Source organism: Heptranchias perlo, chromosome 5, assembly GCF_035084215.1.
Source record: "Heptranchias perlo isolate sHepPer1 chromosome 5, sHepPer1.hap1, whole genome shotgun sequence".
NCBI lineage: Eukaryota > Metazoa > Chordata > Chondrichthyes > Hexanchiformes > Hexanchidae > Heptranchias > Heptranchias perlo.
Window position 1 is genome coordinate 100972071 of NC_090329.1, and position 26219 is coordinate 100998289.

General features: G+C 44.6%; 1 protein-coding gene across 2 annotated transcripts in view; it reads right to left on the minus strand.

Annotated features, from left to right (window-relative positions):
• bckdhb (branched chain keto acid dehydrogenase E1 subunit beta) overlaps nt 1–26219 on the minus strand; it is a 410026-nt gene that overhangs the window by 312732 nt on the left and 71075 nt on the right. The window contains exons 4-5 of one of the 2 annotated variants that reach the window (XM_067984923.1): nt 20630–20763; nt 13754–13909 (exon numbers count right to left, since the gene is read on the minus strand). In XM_067984923.1, the coding sequence (XP_067841024.1) occupies nt 13754–13909; nt 20630–20763 (290 nt within the window). The remainder of the gene's footprint in view (nt 1–13753; nt 13910–20629; nt 20764–26219) is intronic. The other variant, XM_067984924.1, reaches the window with a different exon arrangement.

Consider the following 26219-nt stretch of genomic DNA (forward strand, 5'->3'; position numbering starts at 1 on the left):
AGTAAGAAGATGGTGCTCGGGCCAGCCGGGAGCAGCTCGGCATGAAGGAGGCTGCAGATGTCCATGACTACATGTCGAGTGACTCTGAGCCTCCGTGTGCACTGCTGCTCAGAGAGGTCCAGGAAGCTGAGCCTCGGTCTGTAGACCCTGTGGCGAGGTTAGTGCCCTCTGCGACGCATTTCTCTCTGCGGTTGCCCTCCCTCCTGCTGTGCAGGTGGATGTGTCACAGCACTGTGTTGTGGAGCTCCACGTGTCAGAGGTGGACGGCGTGGCCGGTGATGCTATTCGCCCTCCGAGGAGGTCATGACTGCAGCTAAGGCGGCCCCCATCCGGAAGATGTACATCTGAGGGGGTCCACAAGGTAGGTACATGTCTCTGGACCCCGGGGTAATTGTGCAAGTTGGTGAATTTGATTGTTAGGAGGAGGGTGGTGGAGGCCAAACTTTGTCCCAAGTGACAGAATGGCCTCCTGCAATGAGTGAGGGTCTCCGCCCCCCCCCCCCCCACCCCACCACCACCACCTGTCAAATGGACCTTTGCAGCTGCCACAGGCTAACAGCTGCAACACGTCCATTTCAACTGGGAGTGTTTCCCCCAGTACGGGAAACAGTCCAGTTGTTTGTAAAATCCCACCCCTCCTAATATAACAGGTCAATCAGGTCTATAAGCGACCTGAAATAGCAAGATAAATACTGTTAAGTGGCACCCCGCCAGCTTTAATTGCCTGCGGGAGTCCCACATGCGGGGGCTGCGCACGCACGTCGGCGCGTCTGTGGGGAACCCGGAAGTGGACGGGTTGGAGCCGGGCTCCCGACCCGCTCCGGGATTCCCCGATTTTCGGAGCCCCCCCGCCAGGAACGCACCCGATAGCGGGTGCTAATAACGGGCCCAATCTCTCAGCCTCTACCCTGTCAAGTCCCCTCAGAATTGTATACATTTCAATGAGATCACCTCTCATTCTTTAAAACTCCAGAGAGTATAGGCACATTTTACTCAACCTCTCTTCATAGGACAACTCTCTCATAAGAACATAAGAACATAAGAAATAGGAGCAGGAGCAGGAGTAGGAGTAGGCCAATCGGCCCCTCGAGCCTGCTCCGCCATTCAATAAGATCATGGCTGATCTGATCCTAACCTCAAATCTAAAGAACACAAGAAGTAGGAGCAGGACCCGGCCACTCAGCCCCTGGGCCCGCTCCGCCACCCACAGGGCCTTGACCGATCCGAACTCAGCTTCATGGCCAATTTCCTGCCTGCTCCCCGTAACCCCTAATTTCTTTCACTTCTAGGAAACTGTCTATTTCTGTTTTAAATTTATTTAATGATGTAGCTTCCACAGCTTCCTGGGGCAGCAAATTCCACAGACCTACCACCCTCTGAGTGAAGAAGTTTCTCCTCATCTCAGTTTTGAAAGAGCAGCCCCTTATTCTAAGATTATGCCCCCTCGTTCTAGTTTCACCCATCCTTGGGAACATACTTACTGCATCCACCCGATCGAGCCCCTTCACAATCTTTTATGTTTCAATAAGATCGCCTCTCATTCTTTTGAGCTCCAATGAGTAGAGTCCCAATCTACTCAACCTCTACTCATATGTCCGCCCCCTCATCCCCGGGATTAGCTGAGTGAATCTTTTTTATACTGCCTCGAGAGCAATTATGTCTTTTCTTAAGTATGGACACCAAAACTGTATGCAGTATTCCAGGTGCGGTCTCACCAATACCTTATATAACTGCAGCAATACCTCCCTGTTTTTATATTCTATCCCCCTAGCAATAAAAGCCAACATTCCGTTGGCCTTCTTGATCACCTGCTGCACCTGCATACTAACTTTTTGATTTTCTTGCAATAGGACCCCCAGATCCCTTTGTACTGCAGTACTTTCCAGTTTCTCACCATTAAGATAATAACTTGCTCTCTGATTTTTCCTGCCAAAGTGCATAACCTCACATTTTCCAATATTGTATTGCATCTACCAAATCTCCGCCCACTCACCCAGCCTGTCTATATCCCCTTGTAGGTTTTTTATGTCCTCCTCACTCTCTACTTTCCCTCCCACCTTTGTATCATCTGCAAACTTTGATATGTTACACTCGGTCCCCTCCTCCAAATCGTTAATATAGATTGTAAAGTGTTGGGGACCCAGCACCGACCCCTGCGGAACACCACTGACTACTGGTTGCCAGTCCGAGAATGAACCATTTATCCCAACTCTCTGCTTCCTGTTAGATAACCAATCCTCCACCCATGCCAGAATATTACCCCCAATCCAGTGATTCTTTATCTTGAGCAATAATCTTTTATGTGGCACCTTGTCGAATGCCTTCTGGAAGTCTAAATACATTACATCCACTGGTTCCCCTTTATCCACCCTGAACGTTATGTCCTCAAAGAACTCAAGCAAATTTGTCAGACATGACTTCCCCTTCATAAAGCCATGCTGACTTTGTCCTATTAAATTATATTTATCTAAATGTTCCATTACTGTCTCCTTAATAATAGACTCCAAAATTTTACCCACCACAGATGTTAGGCTAACTGGTCTATAATTTCCAGCCTTCTGCCTACTACCCTTTTTAAATAAGGGTGTTACATTAGCAGTTTTCCAATCTGCCGGGACCTTTGCTGAGTCCAGAGAATTTTCAAAAATTATTACCAAAGCATCCACAATCCCGACTGCCACTTCCCTCAAGACCCTAGGATGTAAGCCATCAGGTCCAGGGGATTTATCCGCCTTGAGTCCCATTATTTTACTGAGTACCAATTCCTTAGTGATTTTAATTGTATTTAGCTCCTCCCCCCCTAGAGCCCCCTGTTTGTCCAGTGTTGGGACTCTCGTCCCAGGAATTAATCGAGTGAACCTTCGTTACACTGCCTCCAAGGCAATTATATCCTTCCTTAGATAAGGAGACCAAAACTGTATGCAGTACTCCAGGTGAGGTCTCACCAATGCCCTGTATAATTGTATTAAAACTTCCTTACTCTTGTACTCCAACCCCCTTGCAATAAAGGCCAACATGCCATTTGCTTTCCTAATTGCCTGTTGTACCTGCATACAAATTTTTTGTGTTTCTCGTACAAGGACACCCAAGGCTATCTGAACGCCATCATTTAATAGTTTCTCACCATTTAAAAAATATTCTGTTTTTCTATTCTTCCCACCAAAGTGAATAACCTCACATTTCCCCACATTATACTCCATCTGCCACCACCTTGCCCACTCATTTAATCTGTCTATAACTCTTTGCAGACTTTTTGTGTCCTTCTCACAGCTTACTTTCTCACCTCACTTTGTATCGTCCGCAATCTTGGATACATTACACTCGATCCCTTCATCTAAGTCATTAATATAGATTGTAAATAGCTGAGGCCCAAGCACCGATCCTTGCAGCATCACACAGTTACAGCCTGCCAACCTGAGAATGACCCATTTATCCCTACTCTCTGCTTTCTGTCCGTTAACCAATCCTCTATCCATGCTAATATATTACCCCCATTCCACGAGCCCTTACCAGTGTAACAACCTTTTACATGGCACCTTATCGAATGCCTTTTGAAAATCCAAATATACTACATCCATTGATTCCCCTTTATCTACCCTGCTAGTTAAATCCTCAAAAACCTCTAATAAATTTGTCAAACACGATCGCCCTTTCATAAAACCATGTTGACTCTGCCTAATCCCATTAGTTTGTCCAGTACCTTTTCCTCACTCTTATTTACCCCTTGGTTCCCCATGATTTTTGGTATGCTTTTTGTGTCTTCTACTGTGAAGACAGATACAAAATATTTGTTTAATGCTTCTGCCATTTCCTAATTCCCCATTATAATTTCTCCTGTCTCATGAGCTCCTCGCACTTTTTGTCGGAGGTGAGGGTGGAGGAGGCAGGGGAGACGGGTTTAAGACCACGCTTGCAGTGGAGAAGAAAAGCCGGGTATTATCTTTGCATTCCAGGATGATTCTAGAATAGTGAACAGTTTTGGCAGAGGAGAGCAGGACCAGATAGTGCTTTACGTGATCCTGACAGATCTGGCGATGAATGGCGAAACCAATTGTCTGCCATAAACATTCAAGTCTTCGTCCCTTGGACTGAAGAGAGCGGAGATGAGGGCCATACCGGGGGAGCAACCAGGGTGACAGAGAGTAATGGTTTTAAATGGGACAAGGACATCAAAGGTGGAGGTGAGGGTGAGTTTGAGCAGATTGGTGAATTGCGGAAATCATAGAATCATAGCAGTTACAACATGGAAACAGGCCCTTCGGCCCAACATGTCCATGTCGCCCAGTTTATACCACTAAGCTAGTCCCAATTGCCTGCACTTGGCCCATATCCCTCTATACCCATCTTACCCATGTAACTGTCCAAATGCTTTTTAAATGACAAAATTGTACCCGCCTCCAGTACTGCCTCTGGCAGCTCGTTCCAGACACTCACCACCCTTTGAGTGAAAAAATTGCCCCTCTGGACCCTTTTGTATCTCTCCCCTCTCACCTTAAATCTATGCCCCCTCGTTATAGACTCCCCTACCTTTGGGAAAAGATTTTGACTATCTACCTTATCTATGCCCCTCATTATTTTATAGACTTCTATAAGATCACCCCTTAACCTCCTACTCTCCAGGGAAAAAAGTCCCAGTCTATCTAACCTCTCCCTATAAGTCAAACCATCAAGTCCCGGTAGCATCCTAGTAAATCTTTTCTGCACTCTTTCTAGTTTAATATCCTTTCTATAATAGGGTGACCAGAACTGTACACAGTATTCCAAGTGTGGCCTTACTAATGTCCTGTACAACTTCAACAAGACATCCCAACTCCTGTATTCAATGTTCTGACCAATGAAACCAAGCATGCCGAATGCCTTCTTCACCACCCTATCCACCTGTGACTCCACTTTCAAGGAGCTATGAACCTGTACTCCTAGATCTCTTTGTTCTATAACTCTCCCCAACGCCCTACCATTAACGGAGTAGGTCCTGGCCCGATTCGATCTACCAAAATGCATCACCTCACATTTATCTAAATTAAACTCCATCTGCCATTCATCGGCCCACTGGCCCAATTTATCAAGGTCCCGTTGCAATCCTAGATAACCTTCTTCACTGTCCACAATGCCACCAATCTTGGTGTCATCTGCAAACTTACTAACCATGCCTCCTAAATTCTCATCCAAATCATTAATATAAGTAACAAATAACAGCGGACCCAGCACCGATCCCTGAGGCACACCGCTGGACACAGGCCTCCAGTTTGAAAAACAACCCTCTACAACCACCCTCTGTCTTCTGTCGTCAAGCCAATTTTGTATCCAATTGGCTACCTCACCTTGGATCCCATGAGATTTAACCTTATGTAACAACCTACCATGCGGTACCTTGTCAAAGGCTTTGCTGAAGTCCATGTAGACCACGTCTACTGCACAGCCCTCATCTATCTTCTTGGTTACCCCTTCAAAAAACTCAATCAAATTCGTGAGACATGATTTTCCTCTCACAAAACCATGCTGACTGTTCCTAATCAGTCCCTGCCTCTCCAAATGCCCGTAGATCCTGTCTCTCAGAATACCCTCTAACAACTTACCCACTACAGATGTCAGGCTCACCGGTCTGTAGTTCCCAGGCTTTTCCCTGCCGCCCTTCTTAAACAAAGGCACAACATTTGCTACCCTCCAATCTTCAGGCACCTCACCTGTAGCTGTCGATGATTCAAATATCTGCGCTAGGGGTCCCGCAATTTCCTCCCTAACCTCCCATAACGTCCTGGGATACATTTCATCAGGTCCCGGAGATTTATCTACCTTGATGCGCGTTAAGACTTCCAGCACCTCCCTCTCTGTAATATGTACACTCCTCAAGACATCACTATTTATTTCCCCAAGTTCCCTAACATCCATGCCTTTCTCAACCGTAAATACCGATGTGAAATATTCATTTAGGATCTCACCCATCTCTTGTGGTTCCGCACATAGATGACCTTGTTGATCCTTAAGAGGCCCTACTCTCTCCCTAGTTACTCTTTTGCCCTTTATGTATTTGTAGAAGCTCTTTGGATTCTCCTTTGCCTTATCTGCCAAAGCAATCTCATGTCCCCTTTTTGCCCTCCTGATTTCTCTCTTAACTCTACTCCGGCAATCTCGATACTCTTCAAGGGATCCACTTGATCCCAGCTGCCTATGCATGTCATATGCCTCCTTCTTCTTTTTGACTAGGGCCTCAATCTCCCGAGTCATCCAAGGTTCCCTACTTCTACCAGCCTTGCCCGTCACTTTATAAGGAATGTGCTTACCCTGAACCCTGGTTAACACACTTTTGAAAGCCTCCCACTTACCAGACGTCCCTTTGCCTGCCAACAGACTCTCCCAATCAACTTCTGAAAGTTCCTGTCTAATACCATCAAAATTGGCCTTTCCCCAATTTAGAATTTTAACTTTTGGGCCAGACCTATCATTCTCCATAGCTATCTTAAAACTAATGGAATTATGATCACTGGTCCAAAGTGATCCCTCACTAACACTTCTGTCACCTGCCCTTCCTTATTTCCCAAGAGGAGGTCAAGTTTTGCCCCCTCTCTAGTCGGGCCATCCACATACTGAATGAGAAATTCCTCCTGAATACACTCAACAAATTTCTCTCCATCCAAGCGCCTAATGCTATGGCTGTCCCAGTCAATGTTGGGAAAGTTAAAGTCCCCTACTATTACCACCCTATTTTTCTTGCACCTGTCTGTAATCTCCTTACATATTTGCTCCTCAATTTCTCGTTGACTATTTGGGGGTCTGTAGTACAATCCTATCAAAGTGATCTCTCCCTTCTTATTTTTCAGTTCTACCCATATAGACTCAGTGGGCGAACCCTCGGATATATCCCCTCTCACTACTGCCGTGATGTTCTCCCTAATCAAGAACGCAACTCCTCCTCCTCTCTTACCTCCTGCTCTATCTTTCCTATAGCATCTGTACCCTGGAACATTGAGCTGCCAGTCCTGCCACTCCCTTAGCCATGTTTCAGTAATAGCTATAACATCCCAAATGTGGTGAATGGAGCACCAAAGGCTAGACAGTTGGGAATTTGAAAGTGCCACTCGGGGGAGAGTTTTTTCCAGGGGCGAACACAGAAAGAGGAAGGGGGACGTGGGTGGAGAGGGATTTAAGGAAGTGATCTGTGATGGCTATATCCATGATTAACACGATGGGATGACCGTGAATATGGGTAGGGGAGTTTATATGGAGGGAGAGATTAAGGGAGGATAGGAGGGCAGTGAACTCAAAGGAGAGAGAACATGATGAATTGAGATGGAGGTTGAAATTACCCAGGATGAGAAGTTGCTCTGTGCAGAGACTGAGGGAAGAAAGCAGTGAAGATATCTCGGTGAGAAACATGACGTGGTACTTGGGTGGGCGGTAGAGAATGAGGATTTTAAAGGAGAGGCGAGAGGGCGAACAAGGTGAGATCCGCCAGAGGAGGGGGACAGACCAAAGTGTGATTTGGTGATAAGTGCCACAACACCACCACGACAGTCTGGGTGGGGCAAGTGGGGAGGCTTCATTAAGGGGGAAGATATCATCACCCGTCAGCCAGGTTTCCGTCAGGACCATGCTGTCAATGCAATCATCCACAATAAGCTCATGGATGGCAAGGGCCTTGTTCACAAGTGAACGGACATTCTGGAGGGAGATGAGGCGAGGGGCGGTGATAGCTGATCTGTTGGCAGAGTCCACAGGGTCAGCACTGGGGGGAAGTGACTGGGACGGGAAAGAGATTGGCAAGATTAGCCCCTTGAGGGCATGCTGAGCAGGAAAGTCGGTGACAGAATAGAATGGGGCAGTTGGAACATTGGAACATAGGAACAGGAGTAGGCCATTCAGCTCCTCGTGCCTGTTCCGCAGGGTTGCTGTTTGTAAGGAGGCAGCGACAAGTGCCTCGTTGGGCCCATCAGAGGATGTCGAGGGAGGCACTAAGGGAAGCTTTAGGCTTATCTCAGAGGGAATCAAGCCTGGGATGGTGGCAGGAGAGTAGGAAGGGTTGGAGTAGGGATTTGGGGGCAGAGTACCCAAGTGGGGAGAAATGGAAGGTGGCATGGCGACAGAAAAGGAGGGCCTCGGAAGGGTACAAAAAAAGAAATAATCTATAATATCTGCCCAAAGTAAATACAAGCTCATCTCCAAAAGCCCTTTGATTCAAATCAGATTAATTTCCGCAGAAAGGTATCAGAGTCACAATGATGTTATTCAGTATCTATGGGATGAACAGGGTTAGATGGCGGGCTTTAAGTTATTGCCTGATTTGAACAGCCATATACTGTTGGCAACAAACCTACATACATCAATCAAGCCAAACTATAGGTTGTTAATACTGATTTCTAATCATCCCTGAAGCATTTCAAAGTTCTTGCTGCTTTAAAGTTTTAGTGCACAGAGTTAAAATGTATTCCAAAATACTAGGTACTTTTGCAATAGAATATTTAGAGCTTCGCAAAAAATCCAAGAATGTTTTATTTGCATTTCAGAATATTATAAAAAAGTAAAATATTCTACAGACACACAAATAACAAAAGAAAAATCAGGACAGGGATAGGGCCACTAAGGGATACACACGATAAACTCATAGGTAATGACAGCGAAATGGCAAAAATATTAAATAATTACTTTGCCTCAGTATTTACCAGGGAGACTAACACGGTGGGCATGACATTAGAAGAGTTCAAAAAAGATAAAAAGACATTTAAGATAGAAAAGGGGGAGATAATTGATAAACTAATCAAACTTGAGAAGATAAAATCCCTGGTCCGGATGGATTGCATCCACGCATAGTAAAAGAAGTTAGGGAAGAGATAACAGAGCAACTATTACATATATATAAAAATTCATTCAAAAAGGCAATAGTGCCAGAGGACTGGAGGTCAGCTAATGTGATTCCTATATTTAAAAAGGGAGATAGAACCAGCCCAGGGAACTATAGACCAATTAGCTAAACATCGGTGGTAGGAAAGATAATGCAATGCTTTCTCAAAGGTGTAATAGAGAAACATCTAGAAAACAAAAAATACAATAGTCAGCACGGATCTCAAAAGGGAAGGTCATGTTTGACCAACCTTACTGAATTCTTTGAAGAAGTAACAGAAAGGGTAGACAAGGGTAATGTATTAGATGTAATATATTTGGATTTTCAAAAGGCCTTCGATAAGCTACCGCATAGTAGACTCATGACTAAGGTCAGAGCATGTGGAGTCAGGGGACAAGTAGCAGAATGGATAGCAAGCTGGCTACAAAACAGAGAGCAGGGGTTAAAGGCAGTTACTCAGACTGGCAAAAGGTGTTCCACAAGGATTAGTACTGGGACCACTGTTGTTCACCATTTGCAGAAACGATTTGGACTCAGGAATCGGGAGTACAATTTCAAAATTTGCAGACGACACTAAATTGGGGAGTGTAGTTAATACTGAGGAAGCCTGCGACAAAATACAGGAAGACATCAACAAACTTGCAGAATGGGCATGTAATTGGAAGATGAATTTCAATATAGCTAAGTGTGACATATCACAACTTGGTCGGAAGAAAAAGGGGGTCACATACTCCTTGGAAAATAAGAGTCTAAACAGGGTAAGGGAGCAGAGGGTTGGACCATTTCAGTGCTGTGGCAGAGGCGAAAACCTGATTGGAGGAATTCAAACAGAGTTGCAGGAAAGATGGGCATGGATTTGGGGGGTGACAACACATTCAAGGACTCTGGAGAGGATAGGGAGGTTGAAAGTGGGGCAGTAGTTTGCAAGGACAGAGGGGTTACGGGTGGATTTTTTGAGGGGGAGGTGATGTCAGCAGATTTAAAGGGGAGGGGGACAGTACCTGAGGAGAGGGAACCGTTAACAATATCAGCTAACATGAGGGCCAGGAACGGAAGTTGGATGGTCAGCAATTTGGTGGGAATAGGATCGAGGGAGCAGGAGGTAGGTCTCATGGTCAAGATGAGCTCAGAGAGGGCATATGGGGAGATAGGAGAGAAACTAGAGAAAGATGCAAGTTCAGGGCTAGGGTGGGGGGAACTGTAGGGAAAGTTTGGCTTGGTGGGCTAGGGGAAGAGAGAGAAGCAGCAGAGGCAGTAGAATGGATGGTCTAATCTTAGTGACAAAGCAGTCCATGAGCTCCTCGGACTTGTTAGTGGAGGTGAGGGTGGAGGAGGCAGGGGAGAGGGTTTTAAGACGGTTTCTAGTGAAGAGAAGCTGTGGGTTATTTTTGTATTCCAGGATGATCCTGGAATAGTGAACTGTTTTGGCAGAGTAGAGCAGGACCCGTTGGTGCTTTCTGTGGAGCTGCCAGGTCTGGCGATGAACGACTAAACCCGTTGTCCGCCATAAACATTCAAGTCTGCGTCCCTTGGACTTGAGAGCGAAGTTGAGAGCCGTACCAGGGGAAACGACATGGGTGAGAGAGATTAATGGTTTTAAGTGGGACAAGGGCAACAAAGGTGGAGGTGAGGGTGAGATTGAGCTGATCGGTAGCTGCAGAAATGTCGTGGTGAATGGAGGGCCAAAGACTAGACAGTTGGGAATTTGAAAGTGCCGTTATAAGTGACTTGAGGGAGAGTTTTTTCCAGGGGCAAACACAGAAGGTTGGGAGAGGGAAGGAGGATGTAGGTGGAGAAGGATACAAGGAAGTGATCAGTGATGGCCTTATCCGTGATTGACACGATGGGAGTAGAGAGGTCATGTGAGATGGTAAGGTCGAGGGGCTGACCATGAATATGGGTTGGGGAGGTTATATGAAGGGAGAGATTAAGGGAGGATAGGTGGGGAGTGAACTCAGAGGAGAGAGAGCATGATGAGTTGAGATGGAGATTGAAATCACCGAGGATGAAAGTCGCTTAGTGCAGAGGCTGGGGGAGGAAAGCAGTGAAGATATCTCAGTGAGAAACTTGGCATGAAACTCAGGTGGGCGGTAGAGAACGAGGCTTTTAAAGGAGGCAAAAGGGGTGGAACAAGGTGAGATGCTCAAAGGAGGAGAAGTTGCCAGAGAAGTAGGGGAATCAAGGTGTGATTTGGTGATAAGGGCCACAGCACCAGCGCGGCGGTCTGGGCAGGGCAAGCAGTGGAAGATATAGCCAGGCGGGAGGCTTCATTAAGGGGGACAGCGTCATCACCCATCAGCCAGGTTTCCATCAAGGCCATGATGTCAATGCAATCATTCACAATAAGCTCATGGATGGCAAGGCCTTAGTCACTAGTGAACGGACATTCTGGAGGGAGATGCAGAGAGGGGCAGTGATAGCTGATCCGCTGGCAGAGTCCACAGGATCAGCGCTGGGAGGGGTGAGTGGGACGGGAAGGTGATTGGCAAGATTAGCCTTCAGTGGGCAAGTTGGGTGAAAAGATCAGTGAGAGAGTAGGATGGGACAATTGGGGTTGTTGCTCGTAAGTAGCCCGCGCTAAGTGCCTCGATGGGCTCTTCGGAGGATGCCAAGAGAGGCACAGAGGGAAGCTGCAGGCTTATCTAAGAGGGAGTCAAGCCTGGGACGGCAGCAGGAGAGTAGGAGGGTTGAGGAGTGCTTAAGACTTGGGGTAGGGATTTGGGGAGGCAGAGTACTCGAGAGGAGAAAAATGAAAGGAGGCATGACGACAGGAGAGGGGGGCTTAGGCGGGGTAATGCAAAAAGAAGAAAAAAGGGGAAATAGAAGTGATGAGCTCAGGTCTGGAGCTGCAGCCAAAACACGCATGCGAATGGACACAGGGAAACTCAAGCTACACAGACGTAGTTACATAGCAAGATTAGGATAGATATGTCCTGGTAATAAACAAGGAATAGAGAGGAGACAACAGAAGGGAGTCCAAAGTTAAAGTCAGAGGTCCCGTGGTGACGTAGATAGGATGACGTCTGCTTGGAGCATCAACGAACTGATGTCCAGGTTCAGGGACAGGTGTGGAAGGCGAGTGAACCCAGAACCTATTTGAAGGAAATCCTTATTTGAAGAGTAGCAGAGGACGCACTGCTGAAGGCAATTCCGTGGGAACGAGAGCCAGAAGGTGTGCATAATCGTTCGCTGGGTGGAACAATGGTAGCGAAGATGGAGGTCACTGTAAGATCCAGGAGTCATGGAGAAATGGACTACAGCCCAGCAGAGTTAATTTCTGGCCAGGAAACACACTGTAGCAAAATAAAGCTGAAAACCAGTACGACAGTCATAGACAGGAGCTAACAGCAGCGGTGAGGGATGGACCAAAGGCTAGACAAAGTTACCTTATAACTTAAGCAACTGAATAGCAGATCAGAGTCACAGCAGCTGAGTCTTGCAATGTAGTCTAGTGGAGTAGCATAGTCTTGATGGCAGAGAAGTCCAGGAATTTGGAAGACAAATTTGAGCAAAGATCCAGTGCTCATTGATGAAAACAAAGAGCAGTCATGGTTGGCGGATGAGCAGTGGGCCCAGGTAACTTTAAATTTGGAAAAGACATTAATAAACTTGCAGAATGGGTGTGTAATTAGCAAATGTATTTCAATATAGATAAGTGTACGGTGTTGCATTTTGGTAGGAAGAATAAGGAAGCCACATACTGCTTTGATAATATGAGTCTAAACGGGATAGAGGAGCAAAGGGATCTAGGGGTACAGATACACAAATCACTAAAAAAGTGAAATAAGGCCGTAAAAAAGTCAAACCAAGCACTGGCATTCATTTCTAGAGGAATAGAAGAGAAGTTAAGTTAAACTTGTATAGAATCTTGGTTAGACCACACTTGCAGTAGCGCGAACAGTTCTGGTCTCCATAGCATAAAAAGGATATAGTGGCACTGGAGAAGGTGCCAAAAAGATTCACAAGATTGATACCAGAACTGAGGGAATATACTTATCAGGAAAGGCTGAACATGCTGGGATTCTTTTCTCGAGAAAAGAGAAGGCTGAGGGGTGACCTGACAGAGGTCTTTAAGATAATGATAGGGTTTGAAAGGGTAGACGTAGAGAAAATGTTTCCACTTGTGGGGGAGTCCAAAACTAGAGGTCATAAATATAAGATAGTCGCTAATAAATCCAATAGGGAATTAAGGAGAAACTTCTTTACCGAAAGAGTGGTAAAAATGTGGAACGCGCTACCACAAGGAATAATTGAGGCAAACAGCATAGATGCATTTAAGGGGAAGCTAGATAAGCACATGAGGGAGAAAGCAACAGAAGGGTATGCTGATGAAATAGGGAGGGGGGAGGCTCATGTGGAGAATAGATGTCGGCATAGACCAGTTGGGTCGAATGGCCTGTTTCTGTGCTGGACACTTGATGAATTTTGAAAGGCCCCCTTCACCGTTTAGTGCAGTTTATTTTTCTCTATCTCTTTTGTTATCTTTTCTGGTGAGTATGCAACAAATGTGTAGATCGATTAGGAACAAACGGCCCTATGCTCTCACAAAAACAATCAAAATAGCAAGTCACCTTGCATGTGATATGCATACAATATTCACACTGAGAAAGGGAAAAATGCTACATTGTGAGCATACAGTGCAAGTATCAAACCTTCCCAGGTCTCGGGTAGCCCACCCAGAAGCAGAGAAAAAAAATCATCCTGCACTCAGTTCCAGGAACATGTCTTGAACTAAACCCTCTACTGAACCAGTGTAGTATCCCTCCATTACTCTATAACCTTCTCAAATTGCATACAGTTCTGTGCTATGGACCTGCATCTATAAGCCCAACATTATTTTAGCTGCTTATTTACAAAATTGAATTTCAAGTGGACCTGTAACTTACTTGTTCTTTGACAAAAGCTTCAAATGCTCACCTTAACTCCAGGAATATGAGAAAAGAAAGCCTCAGGACTCTGAGAGTGATAGAGCGATCCATGACCCACACATCCCCAAGGTGCTCGAATTGTTAAACTTCCACAGTCAAATAAGTTTCCTGAACGATAGCGATATTTAGCAGCTTCATTAACAATCTGAAAATAAAATATTAGAAGTGAAAATTCCAGTTTAATTTCAACTTTTAATAGGACAAAGTCAGCATGGCTTTACGAAGGGGAAGTCATGTCTGACAAATTTGCTTGAGTTCTTTGAGGACATAACGTACAGGGTGGATAAAGGGGAACCAGTGGACGTAGTGTATTTAGACTTCCAGAAGGCATTCGACAAGGTGCCACATAAAAGATTATTGCTCAAGATAAAGAATCACTGGATTGGGGGTAATATTCTGGCATGGGTGGAGGATTGGTTATCTAACAGGAAGCAGAGAGTTGGGATAAATGGTTCATTCTCGGACTGGCAACCAGTAGTCAGTGGTGTTCCGCAGGGGTCGGTGCTGGGTCCCCAACTCTTTACAATCTATATTAATGATTTGGAGGAGGGGACCGAGTGTAACATATCAAAGTTTGCAGATGATACAAAGGTGGGAGGGAAAGTAGAGAGTGAGGAGGACATAAAAAACCTACAAGGGGATATAGACAGGCTGGGTGAGTGGGCGGAGATTTGGCAGATGCAATACAATATTGGAAAATGTGAGGTTATGCACTTTGGCAGGAAAAATCAGAGAGCAAGTTATTATCTTAATGGCGAGAAACTGGAAAGTACTGCAGTACAAAGGGATCTGGGGGTCCTAGTGCAAGAAAATCAAAAAGCTAGTTTGCAGGTGCAGCAGGTGATCAAGAAGGCCAACGGAATGTTGGCTTTTATTGCTAGGGGGATAGAATATAAAAACAGGGAGGTATTGCTGCAGTTATATAAGGTATTGGTGAGACCGCACCTGGAATACTGCATACAGTTTTGGTGTCCATACTTAAGAAAAGGCATACTTGCTCTCGAGGCAGTACAAAGAAGGTTCACTCGGCTAATCCCGGGGATGAGGGGGCGGACATATGAGGAGAGGTTGAGTAGATTGGGACTCTACTCATTGGAGTTCAGAAGAATGAGAGGCGATCTTATTGAAACATATAAGATTGTGAAGGGGCTTGATCGGGTGGATGCGGTAAGGATGTTCCCAAGGATGGATGAAACTAGAACGAGGGGGCATAATCTTAGAATAAGGGGCTGCTCTTTCAAAACTGAGATGAGGAGAAACTTCTTCACTCAGAGGGTAGTAGGTCTGTGGAATTTGCTGCCCCAGGAAGCTGTGGAAGCTACATCATTAAATAAATTTAAAACAGAAATAGACAGTTTCCTAGAAGTAAAGGGAATTAGGGGTTACGGGGAGCAGGCAGGAAATTGGACATGAATTTAGATTTGAGGTTAGGATCAGATCAGCCATGATCTTATTGAATGGCGGAGCAGGCTCGAGGGGCCGATTGGCCTACTCCTGCTCCTATTTCTTATGTTCTTATGTAACTTCTGAGTAAATCTTCTCTAGAATTTATTTTTATTTATACGTGCACAATGAGGAAATAGGGGCCCTTCCACACTAAAATGATAAGAAGATTCAATACAGAATATCCAGCACAAACTTTCAATTTACAAATGGTACAACAAACATTAAATTATATGCTGCAGGCTGGGAGACATTAGTTCATTCCTATGATTTTCCACGACAGAAACAAAAAGACAGTGGTTTAAAAAAAAAGTGGCCTAAATTAAGTTTTAAACTTTACAAGCAAATCACAAAACTTTGTTCCTAGTCATTAGAAACTGTACTCATGCCCAATTTCTGCTTAGCAAAAGCATCTTTACTGCCCCAGGTTAGTATTAGCGATAGCCTCAAGAGGAACTCTCCACATGTTAGCCCAAGAACTGGCTGCTGGGCAAGTCAGCTCTACCTTCCCTGAAGGATCCGCCCCATCATGGAATAACACAATTGCATTTGTTCTGCCAAAACATGAATATGGTGCCACATCCATTATGTATATTCCATATGTTGGCTTTGAGGGTTCACAATGCGATAGATTTTCCACACATTCCTATAAGCATTGGGCAGAAAAGCTAGCATTGTAATTTTTTTTTCCAAAATCTCAACCACATGATTTTTGCCATCATTTGTGCTAAGAAATCTTATAGCACACTTAGATTACGGCTCCTTCAGTAAAAGAGAGCCTAACAAGGAGGTCTTTACTGCCTTCGTCAGCACTGGCATCAACAACATTGGAAGCAACCTGTAAAGTACTAATAAGCACGAGCAGAATCTGCAACAGACTTTCTTTTTTTTTAAATGTAATTATTTAATACACAGCAATAATTCAATTCTGCATGACATCCATTGATTATTGGGTTTCGCAGCTCCAAGCTCTGATCCACTGGATGATCCTGAATTTGTGAGCTACTGCACTGCAATAGGGACAAAGAACAGGTTAACCCATCCTGTGAGCTACATCTGATTTGTCAGGTGAGGTCCAAAGGGACGTGAACTACCCTTAGCGGCCCATTTCTTGAGGATGTGCTGCAGGGCAGCATTTGCTTAATGCAAGAAACAATCCCAAACAATATAGTGCTGGAGGGCTGCTCGCACAGAAATACCATAAGGCAACTCACTGTGTTTATTTTAAACAATAACACATGTACCATTTGTGCAACCTTAAAAAAATACCAACAAATCCAAATGCATCAAATCATGAATATTTTTTATTTAGCACTGGATATAACAAAATAAGTTTAACTACTTTTCTGAACTAGGTTGTTAATACTGGTTTCCACAAACAGTTGCAGACTACTGACCCATTAACTTCCACTTTTCTGTTTGCTATATCTAATGTTCACTTGTATTTTCACCACCCCATTTTTTCCTTATTTTTTTCTGATTCTATTAAAATGCTTGATCATATTTTATTTTTCAGTTCTGAAGGACACTGTGCAAAACATTAACCCACCTTTTTCTCTATGATGTTGACTGAACTGCTGTGTGTTTCCAGCATTTTCTGTTTTTATTTTAGCTGTCTAAAGTTTGTCCATAGATCAGATATTACAAGTTTCATCAACTCTTTAACATGCACCTTCATCTTTCATGTGCCAAGAGGTCGATCTGGAACCTTTCCTCCACAGCTGCAAGCCTGCAGCAGCAATGAGCTCTGAAACGTTCCTAGTGCTCAACTTTTTCTTTAGTCCTCAGTCCCAATCAGCAGCATCCAAGCCTGTGATATTCAGTACCAATTGGGTGCTGATTTTTTTTAATGTTTCAGGTGCCTCCTGATTGGGATGAAAACGTGGAAAGTTATGCAGCCTGTAGCTGAGATACAACTTTGCACTTCCAGCCCATCCACTTGAGCAAATAAGACTTGTAGTATAGGGAGACAAGAGGCAAAAGAGAGAGTAAAATATACATAAACTTGCAAAAATATTGTATTCACAAAAGTGGGTAATAAAAATTGACTCCGTTTTTTCCTCACCCCTTCAGACATCCTTCACGGTCTTATTGTTTTTTCAGCACACGTACATAGATTGTGAAGAATACACTCAATTCCTCTCAGCTAGATCCACTGTTCTAAGCAGGTGTTTCATTCACTAAACTTGCAAAAAATTTTACAGGCCATTCTACTGGAATCAATAGTGGCCAATAGAACGGAGAAGTCATTTAATGGATGAATCAGTCCATGCGAGTGACGAACGGAATGCAAAAGCTACCCTATTGGCCAATCACCACATTCTAGGACTAGAACCTTTTTTGTTTCTTAATATTGAAGCCCAAGTAGTTGATTTCTATGTGCTAGTCTATGATAATGATTACACATGCAGGTGACTAAGAAAACTGCTGCTATTGGGGGAAAATGAACTGAATGTACAGCTGAGCTAGAGAGGAAAAAAAATGTTAGACTTCCTAAGTCTAACAGTTATCCAGTAACTCCTGCTGGAATAGGCACGTGTGAACATCAGAAAGGATAGGATTGGGCTTGTCTGTTATGTACCCACAGTCAACTAGTCTGCTAGTCATTGTCTAGGCTCACATGTGGGTATATGGAATAGACTCCCCAAAAAATTGCCCCAACTAACACCCTTTTTTAAAAAAAGACCAAAATAAATAACCGGGTAAGAATGAGATTCGAAGTTATAAAACCAGATAGCAATGATCAAATGCTCTTCAGAATACAATTGCTACCGAGCTGCTGGGATCTTTGAAACATCATGCCAATAAAGAAAGCTGTGTGACATAAAATGTAAGGTTAGACAGGTATTCTGCTCAATCCATCTTTGTGGAACAGTGAGAAACTTCTTTTAATGAGATTAAATGGGTCGGGTAGAGTCCATAGAGCAGCTTGTTGTTGGTTTGTGGAAGAAACATAACTGATGTGTTGAGTGGCCTTTCCTCCTTTTGTATGTTATGTTCTTATTTACAACAACTCTTTTCAATTACCCAGAGAATTCTCTATCTGACATGGTCATCAGGCTTCTAAAACCAACATGGTTTATACTAAAAAATGATCTTCCAAGGTCAACTTTTATAATGTCATTTGTGGCTCACTTTGTTGAACAGGAAGCTTCACAGCTATAAGAAATATTTTAAGCAAAGAAGAATAGAATAACACAGCAAACACACTATTGCAACGATTTTTTAAAAAAAACAAAGAAATGCTGACAGTCAATTATCAAAACCAGTTAAATAACAATTTTTAAACCCTATTTTTTCATTTTTCAATCCATAATTCTTTTGAGGCAGGGCAGTTCCCACAAGCTAGCAAAAATCCCTGCATCCTGGATCTTGCCAATGAGCAAAACCTACTGTGTGAAATAACTTCAAATTAACCCTTCTGGTCCTATAACAGTGCATATATGCAACAAGAAAGTTGCCCTTTATCCTGATCTTAAGATTTGGCATAATCAACCATTAAGGGAAAAATAAATGACATATCATCACAATAACTGTATAAAAAAATTTAACAGTGAAGCACAAAATGGAGAAATAAGAAATGCAAAGGAACATAACTTTGGTTGAAATTAAACTAAATTTGAAAAAATAATGGAGAAAAGAGAACCAGGTGGATCAGCATCAATGATTATAGGATGTGGGTGAGGCTGGCAAAGCTGCACTCATTGCCCATCTCTTTGCATGAGAAGGTGGTGGTGGGTCTTCTTGTACCCATACAGCCACTGTGGTGATGATGCTCCCATGATGATGTTAGGAAGTGAATTCCAGGATACTGACCCAACAATAATGAAGGAACAATGATATATGTCCAGGTCAGGAAGCTGTGTGCCTTGGAGATGATAGTTAGCAGTCTTATTGGCATTTTGTAACCTGGTAGATGGTTCAACTTTCTCACTAAAAGCCCTTTCCCTAAAAAAAATAGTTTAGGAAATTAATTTGGAGGATTATTTGGAGCCCTGAATTTTTCAGCCATGTTATATTTACATAGCAACCTGCCTTGGGCTGCTGTCTTGGCCCTTTTACAAATTTTTAACCGTAACTTAACTTAGAACTATGTTGAACTTATGAAAAAGTTTCACTATAAACAGTACGCAACACCTATTTCACAGCATAGGAAAATAGTGAAAATGATTTTTAAATGATTAAATGGTGTTTACAATGGTAGAAAAAGAACTAATGTGCAGCCTAGAACAATACTTACATATAAGAAAGATCATCTGTTCAAAGTAGTTGACAAGGGCATGAGTGATTCCCTCCCCCTTTCTTCCTGTGGATGATGACTAATTTAATATGGAAGTTCACTGAATAAGGAAAAATATTGCTTACCCAAGACAACTGGGTCTCAATGAGTAATCTCAATGAATTCCATTGTTTCCAGCAATTGCTACTTTTGACAACCAATACCAATTTTTTAATTTAAAATCAGTGCAAAGCCATAAAACAAAATAACTGGAATTTGGAAACAAGTTATCCCAAAGTATTAATTCACAAAAAAAAGCTCAGTGAATGTTATGTTTTGAAGTGGCTTTTTTCTGAGTACTCCTTATTAGAGGCTGCACTCATTACTCTATTACAATATTACGCAATCAAATGAAAGCTTTGCAGAAGTTAAATCAAAAGTCTACTGAAACTAGATAGTGGGGAAAAAATTAAAGCAAATGTGGAAAAGTTAATTCATCTTTAACTTTTCAATTTTGCTTTTATGCAATGCTTTGTTCCAATTTTTCTTCCTTTGAGTTCCCATCCTTTAAAGGGGGGAAATTAGGAGTTGCAAGAAAGCATATTGCACAACCCAATACAGCATTACAAAAGTGAATGCGGTAAATTGTGTATAGCAGCTGGAGGGCATTTTCTGTTTTCAATTTACCTCAACTGTTGCATAAAATGGACAGGAATCAAAAACAAAAAAGTGGCCCATTCTGAATGCTATTTTTTTGTTAAATCAAAAAGCAAGCAGTTGGATAGTGTCAAGAACAGAGGTGGTAAGGTACAGAGCACAAGAAGTGGAGTGAGGAGACATGACTGATTAAAGGGAGGAAATCTTCATATAATACATTTTCAGTCATAAATATGGCAGAACACAATTGTGCTCATGAGTGCCATTTGATCCCAGAATCTGGTTTCCAGTGCCCATTCTCACTCTTGTTCACAGCTTTGTGAGAAAGCAGATTCATTATTGTACTGGAAGGTTATGTGAATGGATTATAAAAGCATAGTTAAATGTTAAATTTGCATCTGGCTAGCATGCTTTAGAAAGTTATATGGTCAACTCAAATAGGTTTTTGAAATGTACTGTGTTGAAACCGTAAGAAAATTAGTAAATCTACAGGAATTCTAAGTTTCTACCTATCCAGTAGTTCACTCTGTGAGAGCAATTACATACCTGATCAAAGGCTGGAAAGATGTAGTCTGCAAACTGTATTTCTGCAATGGCTGTGGCGCCTGTAACTGCTACACCAATTCCAAATCCCACAATACCTTGCTCACAAAGAGGAGTATTGAACACTCGTTCTTTTCCTAAGACAAAGCAATATTTTATGACTGTAAAAGGTGAATGATTTCATGAAAGCATTAAAAATGCCAGAAATACCATTAAATAAATGCTTAATCAAACCAAAATTACAAGTAATAAAACATAATTATTGAAAACATTTTCAAAGGAAAATTACATTAAAAATTTCACATGAACTCATTCAGAAAACATTTTCCAACAGTTATTTTAGCTTCTAGAACACAAAGGGCAAAGTATAGAGTTGGGGTCTTACAAAAGTTTGTTCTAGCAGACTTCTTTACATTCAAATCCAAGATTAATAAATTGCCCAAAGGGGAGAAACTGGATATCTAACATGACTGTGACATGAACTGGGATGAAATAAAATTAAATAAAACAGAATAGAAACCCTGTAAGCTACACAGCATGCTAATTTTAAAATGACCATGAAACTTAAATGCATTCACCTTTAATGTTATGCAGGATGTAATTTTAAAATATGGTTTTGCCGTATCAGCATACAAAAAAGTCCACACAAAGCATATGGCACTGATTAGTCTTGCTGTTTACACTTCAATCAAACCATAGTGTGCCTATACTTGATGTGCAAAACATGATTCCTATGCAGTGCTGTAAACTATTTGGATCAGCATCTATTACATAGAATGTAGAGCACAGAAACAGGCCTTTCGGCCCAACAGGTCCATGCCAGTGTTTATGCTCCACACAAGCCTCCTCCCTCCATACTTCATCAAACCCTATCAGCATATCCTTCTTTTCCTTTCTCCTTTATGTGTTTATCTAGCTTCCCCTTAAATGCATTAATGCTAGTCTCCTCAACTAATCCTTGTGGTAGTGAGTTCCACATTCTAACCACTCTCTGGGTAAAGAAGTTTCTCCTGAATTTCCCAGTGGATTTATTAGTGACTAGCTTATATTTATGGCCCTTTGTTCTGGTCTCCCCCGCAAGTGGAAACATCTCCTCCATGTCTACCCTATCAAACCCTTTCATAATCTTAAAGACCTCTATCAGGTCACCCCTCAGTATTCTCTTTTCTGGATAAGAGCCCCAGCCTGCTCAATCTTTCCTAATAGTTATAACCTCTCAGTTCTGGTATCATTCTAGTAAATCTTTTTTGCACCTTCACCACTGCCTCTATATCCTTTTTAGAATATGGAGACCAGAACTGTTCACAGTACTCCAAGTGTGGAGTAACAAGGTTCTATACAAGTTTAACATAACTTATCTGGTTTTCAATTCTATCCCTCTAGAAATGAACCCCAGTACTTTGTTTGCTTTTTTTTATGGCTTTATTGACCTGTGTCGCTACTTTTAGCAATTTCTGTATCTGTACTCCGAGATCCCTCTGCTCCTCTGCCCTATTTAGACTCTTATCATCCAAGCAGTGCGTGGCCCCCTCATTTTTCCTACCAAAATGTAATACCTCACACTTATTTATATTGAAATTCATTTGCAATTACATACCCATTCTGCATGTTTATCAATGTCTTCCTATATTTTGTTGCAGTCCTCCTTGATATTAACTATATCCCCCCAATTGGGTGTCGTCTGCAAATTTTGAAATTGTACTTCCGATGCCTGAGTCCAAATAAATGGTGAACAGTGGTCCCAGTACCGATCCTTGTGGAACACCACTTTCCACCGTTTGCCAGTTTGAGTAACTACCTTTAACCCCTACTTTGTGTTTTCTGTTTTGTAGCCAGTTTGGCCCCTGATTCCACATGCTCTGATCTTAGTCATGCGTCTACTATGCAGTACCTTATCGAAGGCCTTTTGAAAATTCAAATATTTTACATCTACTACATTATCCTTGTCTACCATTTCTGTTACTTCTTCAAAGAATTCAATAAGTTTGGTCAAGCATGGCCTTCCCTTTTGAAATCCATACTGTCTATTGTTTATTATATTTTCGGTTTCTAGATGTTTTTCGGTTACATCTTTGGGTAAGGATTCCATTATCTTTCCTACCACCGACATTAAGCTAATTGATCTATAGTTTCCTGGGCTGTTTCTATCGCCCATTTTAAATATATGAATAATATTAGCTGTCCGCCAATCCTCTGGCACTATTTCCTTTTCTAATGAATTTTTATATATATGTACTAGTCCCTCTGCTATCACTTCCATCTATAAGTGGAATGTTTTTAGAAAATGTACTTTCAGTAGACTTAAGGCGCATTTCCACTACAACTAGAACATCAGTGCAAAGTGGTTTTGGTATAAATACAGACTGAATCTAGAGTCAAGGCATAATGTGACACCAGAGTACAGTGAAATGAGACACCCTGGAGGAGGGAGTCGCACTCTACTTTGAAGTTAGCTTGGGCTTTAACATCCAATTTGTACTACACAAATTTAGCATTGGTATGAAGCTGAAACCATTTTGTACCAACACTAAACTTGTAATGTAAATGCAGCCTTAAAGTGTAGCTATACTGATTTGACACCAGTACCAGTTTTAGTGGCAAGAGGGGAAAGCCTGGAACTACAGTGTTCACTCCCACCACAGGCTAAACAGTGCCCTGTGCTTACAGACTTAAACTTAGTAATAGAGCTCTGCTCACTAGCTCTTCTCCTATTAAAACCTTTGACATTGAACCTGAAGACAGTTCAGCAGACCTAGAAAGTTTCAAATTTATGGTTTGCACCAGTTGCAGTTAACTCAAGTAATGCAAGATTACCAACTCCAAGGGCTCGAATTTAGCAGGCCTGCGGGTTCCCAGCGGGTGGTCCTCCGGGAGCGTCGAAAACGCGGACGGGTAATTGTGTGCGTCCCCCACGCGATCGCGGGATAATTGGACCCATTAAGGCCTGCTTCCGGGTTCTGCGCTCCCCAGCTGCGAGCCGGCCGGCTGCGCATGCGCAGTACCGTCGACGCGATGTAGGAGCTCCAGTTAAAGGGGCAGTCTCCCAAAGCCCCTCCTGCTGCAAGCAAGAGGTCTGGGAGAATGGCTCAACCAAGGGGAAAGGCTGCGCCCCGTTTTTCAGATCTGGCACTGCAGCTGATGCTGGAGGGCGTGAGGAGGAGGAGGGAAACACTCTTCCCTGAGGATGGGCGCAAGTTCCCTGCCGCCGCAACCAGGAAGGCATGGGCAGAGGTGGCGGCGGAGGTGAGCAGCAGGGGCAACACCCCAAGGACTTGGGAGCAGTGCCGCAAGCGCTTCAATGACCTGACTAGGTCTGGCAAGGTGAGTACACCAACGCACCCTCCCACATCCCGTCCCCACCATCACGCCAAGCAGATCACAACCCCCTCCTGCACAGCCACCACTGCGCTCCATCAGCAATCCTCACAGCCACTCATTCACCATCCTCGCCGTGCACGCAAGTACCCACCGTCCCTGACCCCACCCGAACACTACCACACACCCCAATCCCCATGCAATGGGATGGGCACGTGGCCCACACTTCCTCCCATCCGTTCCGCGCCACGCTCAACCCAACCACACCGATGCTCGATGCGTCTCACGATGCAAGACGCACCCACTCACACATCTGTGTTTTGCCTTCACAGGAGAAGAGGAGCAAGAACAACCGCGAAAGGGCACGCACCGGAGGTGGGCCGCCGCAAGTGGTGGAGCTCACCGACGCAGAGGTGGAGGCGCTCGACCTCGCCCGCACGCGACATTGCCTGTCGGTGGCCGATGGCGAGTGTGTCGCTGCCGAAACGGCCGGTAAGGGAAAGCTGACACTCAACACCCATGATCGCGAGTGACCGTATCATCACCTGCCATCAGGCGCACTGTCAAGTTGGTCCACATGCCTCAAAGTGCCCTCTGTTCTCTTGCAGGTGCGTCTTTGGATCAAGCGAGCATGGAGGGCGATTCCTCAGAGGACATGGCGGTCTCTGAGGGTGCATCGTCACATCAGAGCCAACCATCCACCAGCGCAGAGACACGCACCTCGGTGGGTCCCCCTCGCCAACTAGTTGGGGTAGCAGTTGGTGAGTCACTGCGCACGAGTGAGCATGAGCAGACCCTGGTGGCAGGGGCAGCCGCGGAGGGTCCGCGACGAAGGGAGCACTCATCTCCAGGCTCTGCGCAGCCGGACCCAGATGCTGAACCCAGGGGGCCACCAGAGAAAAGGAGAGTCGTCGAGGGCCACCAGCTAATTGCTGAGGTGCTGGCAGAGGTGCCGCGCGCATTGTCCACAATAGCGCAGACGATGGAGGAGTCCACCTACTGCATGTGGGCATTGGTGGCGCAGGCACAGGAGGGTACCGGCGACACAGTGTCGCGTGTAGGTGCGGGACTGTCTGCGGTGGAGGACAGGCTGGCCTCCCTCGAGCGTCACGCACAGCTCCACTTCGAGTCCTTGCAGGCTCTCACAACGTCTGTACGGATTCAGGGTGAGCAACATTCCGACGCCACCAACAGGCTGAGGGATACACTAGGGGTGGCCTTGCAAGGCCTCACACATGCCATCCAAACTGCCGTCCAGCAGGGTGGAAGGGGTGATGTGGGCCGAGGCCAAGAGAGGGATGATGGTGACCGGGGACATGGAAGCGGGGACGCCTCTCAAGGCGTCCCCACGTCCCACCCGTCGCCCACCTCTCAACCAGCACCCGCAATGGTGCCTCCTCTCCAGGTGGCCGAGTCTGCCCCTGCCCCGGTGCAGGAGGAGCAGTCTGTGGAGGTGCCCTCACGGGCACCGAAACCCAGGGGCCGTCCGCCAAAAGCATCTACCCGGTCAAGGCAAGAAGACGAGCAACCTGCCACTACCTCTGCTGGAGCCACAGGGGTAGCACCACGTAGGGGTTCCCGGAGAAGAATTCCAAAGGCCTTATAATCACAAAGGGAATACACCAGGGTGTTTATTATTTTGTACTTTGTTTCTTAAATGATGTCACATTCCACATATTAAATAGTCTATTCTCACCACTCCTGCCACCTCTCGTCCATTCTTCCGCGGCTTGTGCAGTAGTTGCGTTCCGTGGAGGCCATCATGACGGCGAACACCTGCTGCCACCCATTGGGCACACTGCTGTGGGTGCAGGATTACTGGCAGCACTCTTCAGTGGAGGGGGCTGGTATGGCCGCTCGCATGTGCAGGTGAGGAGATGCGAGCACCTCGCAGTGTCTGACTCTAGGAGAACCGTTGACGTATGAGTGCGTCCCTGGCCCGGCGACCATCCCGGTGAGTCGCGGCTCGGCGCATGGGTCGTCCAACATCCTCGGGCGCGTCCTCCTCCTCCGCCTCCTCCGCCTCCGCCTCCTCCTCCTCCTCCTCCTCGCCCTCGCCTTCCTCAATGTGGGTGGCGGGTGTGGATGGGGCCTCCTCCAGCGGCACCCCTCTCTGTTGGGCCATGTTGTGCAGGGCACAGCAGACAACTATGATTCGTCCCACTCTGAATGGTGTGTATTGGAGCGCTCCCCCAGAACGATCAAGGCACCTGAAGCGCATCTTGAGAAGCCCTATGGTCTGCTCAATTGTAGACCTGGTAGCAGTGTGGCTGTCATT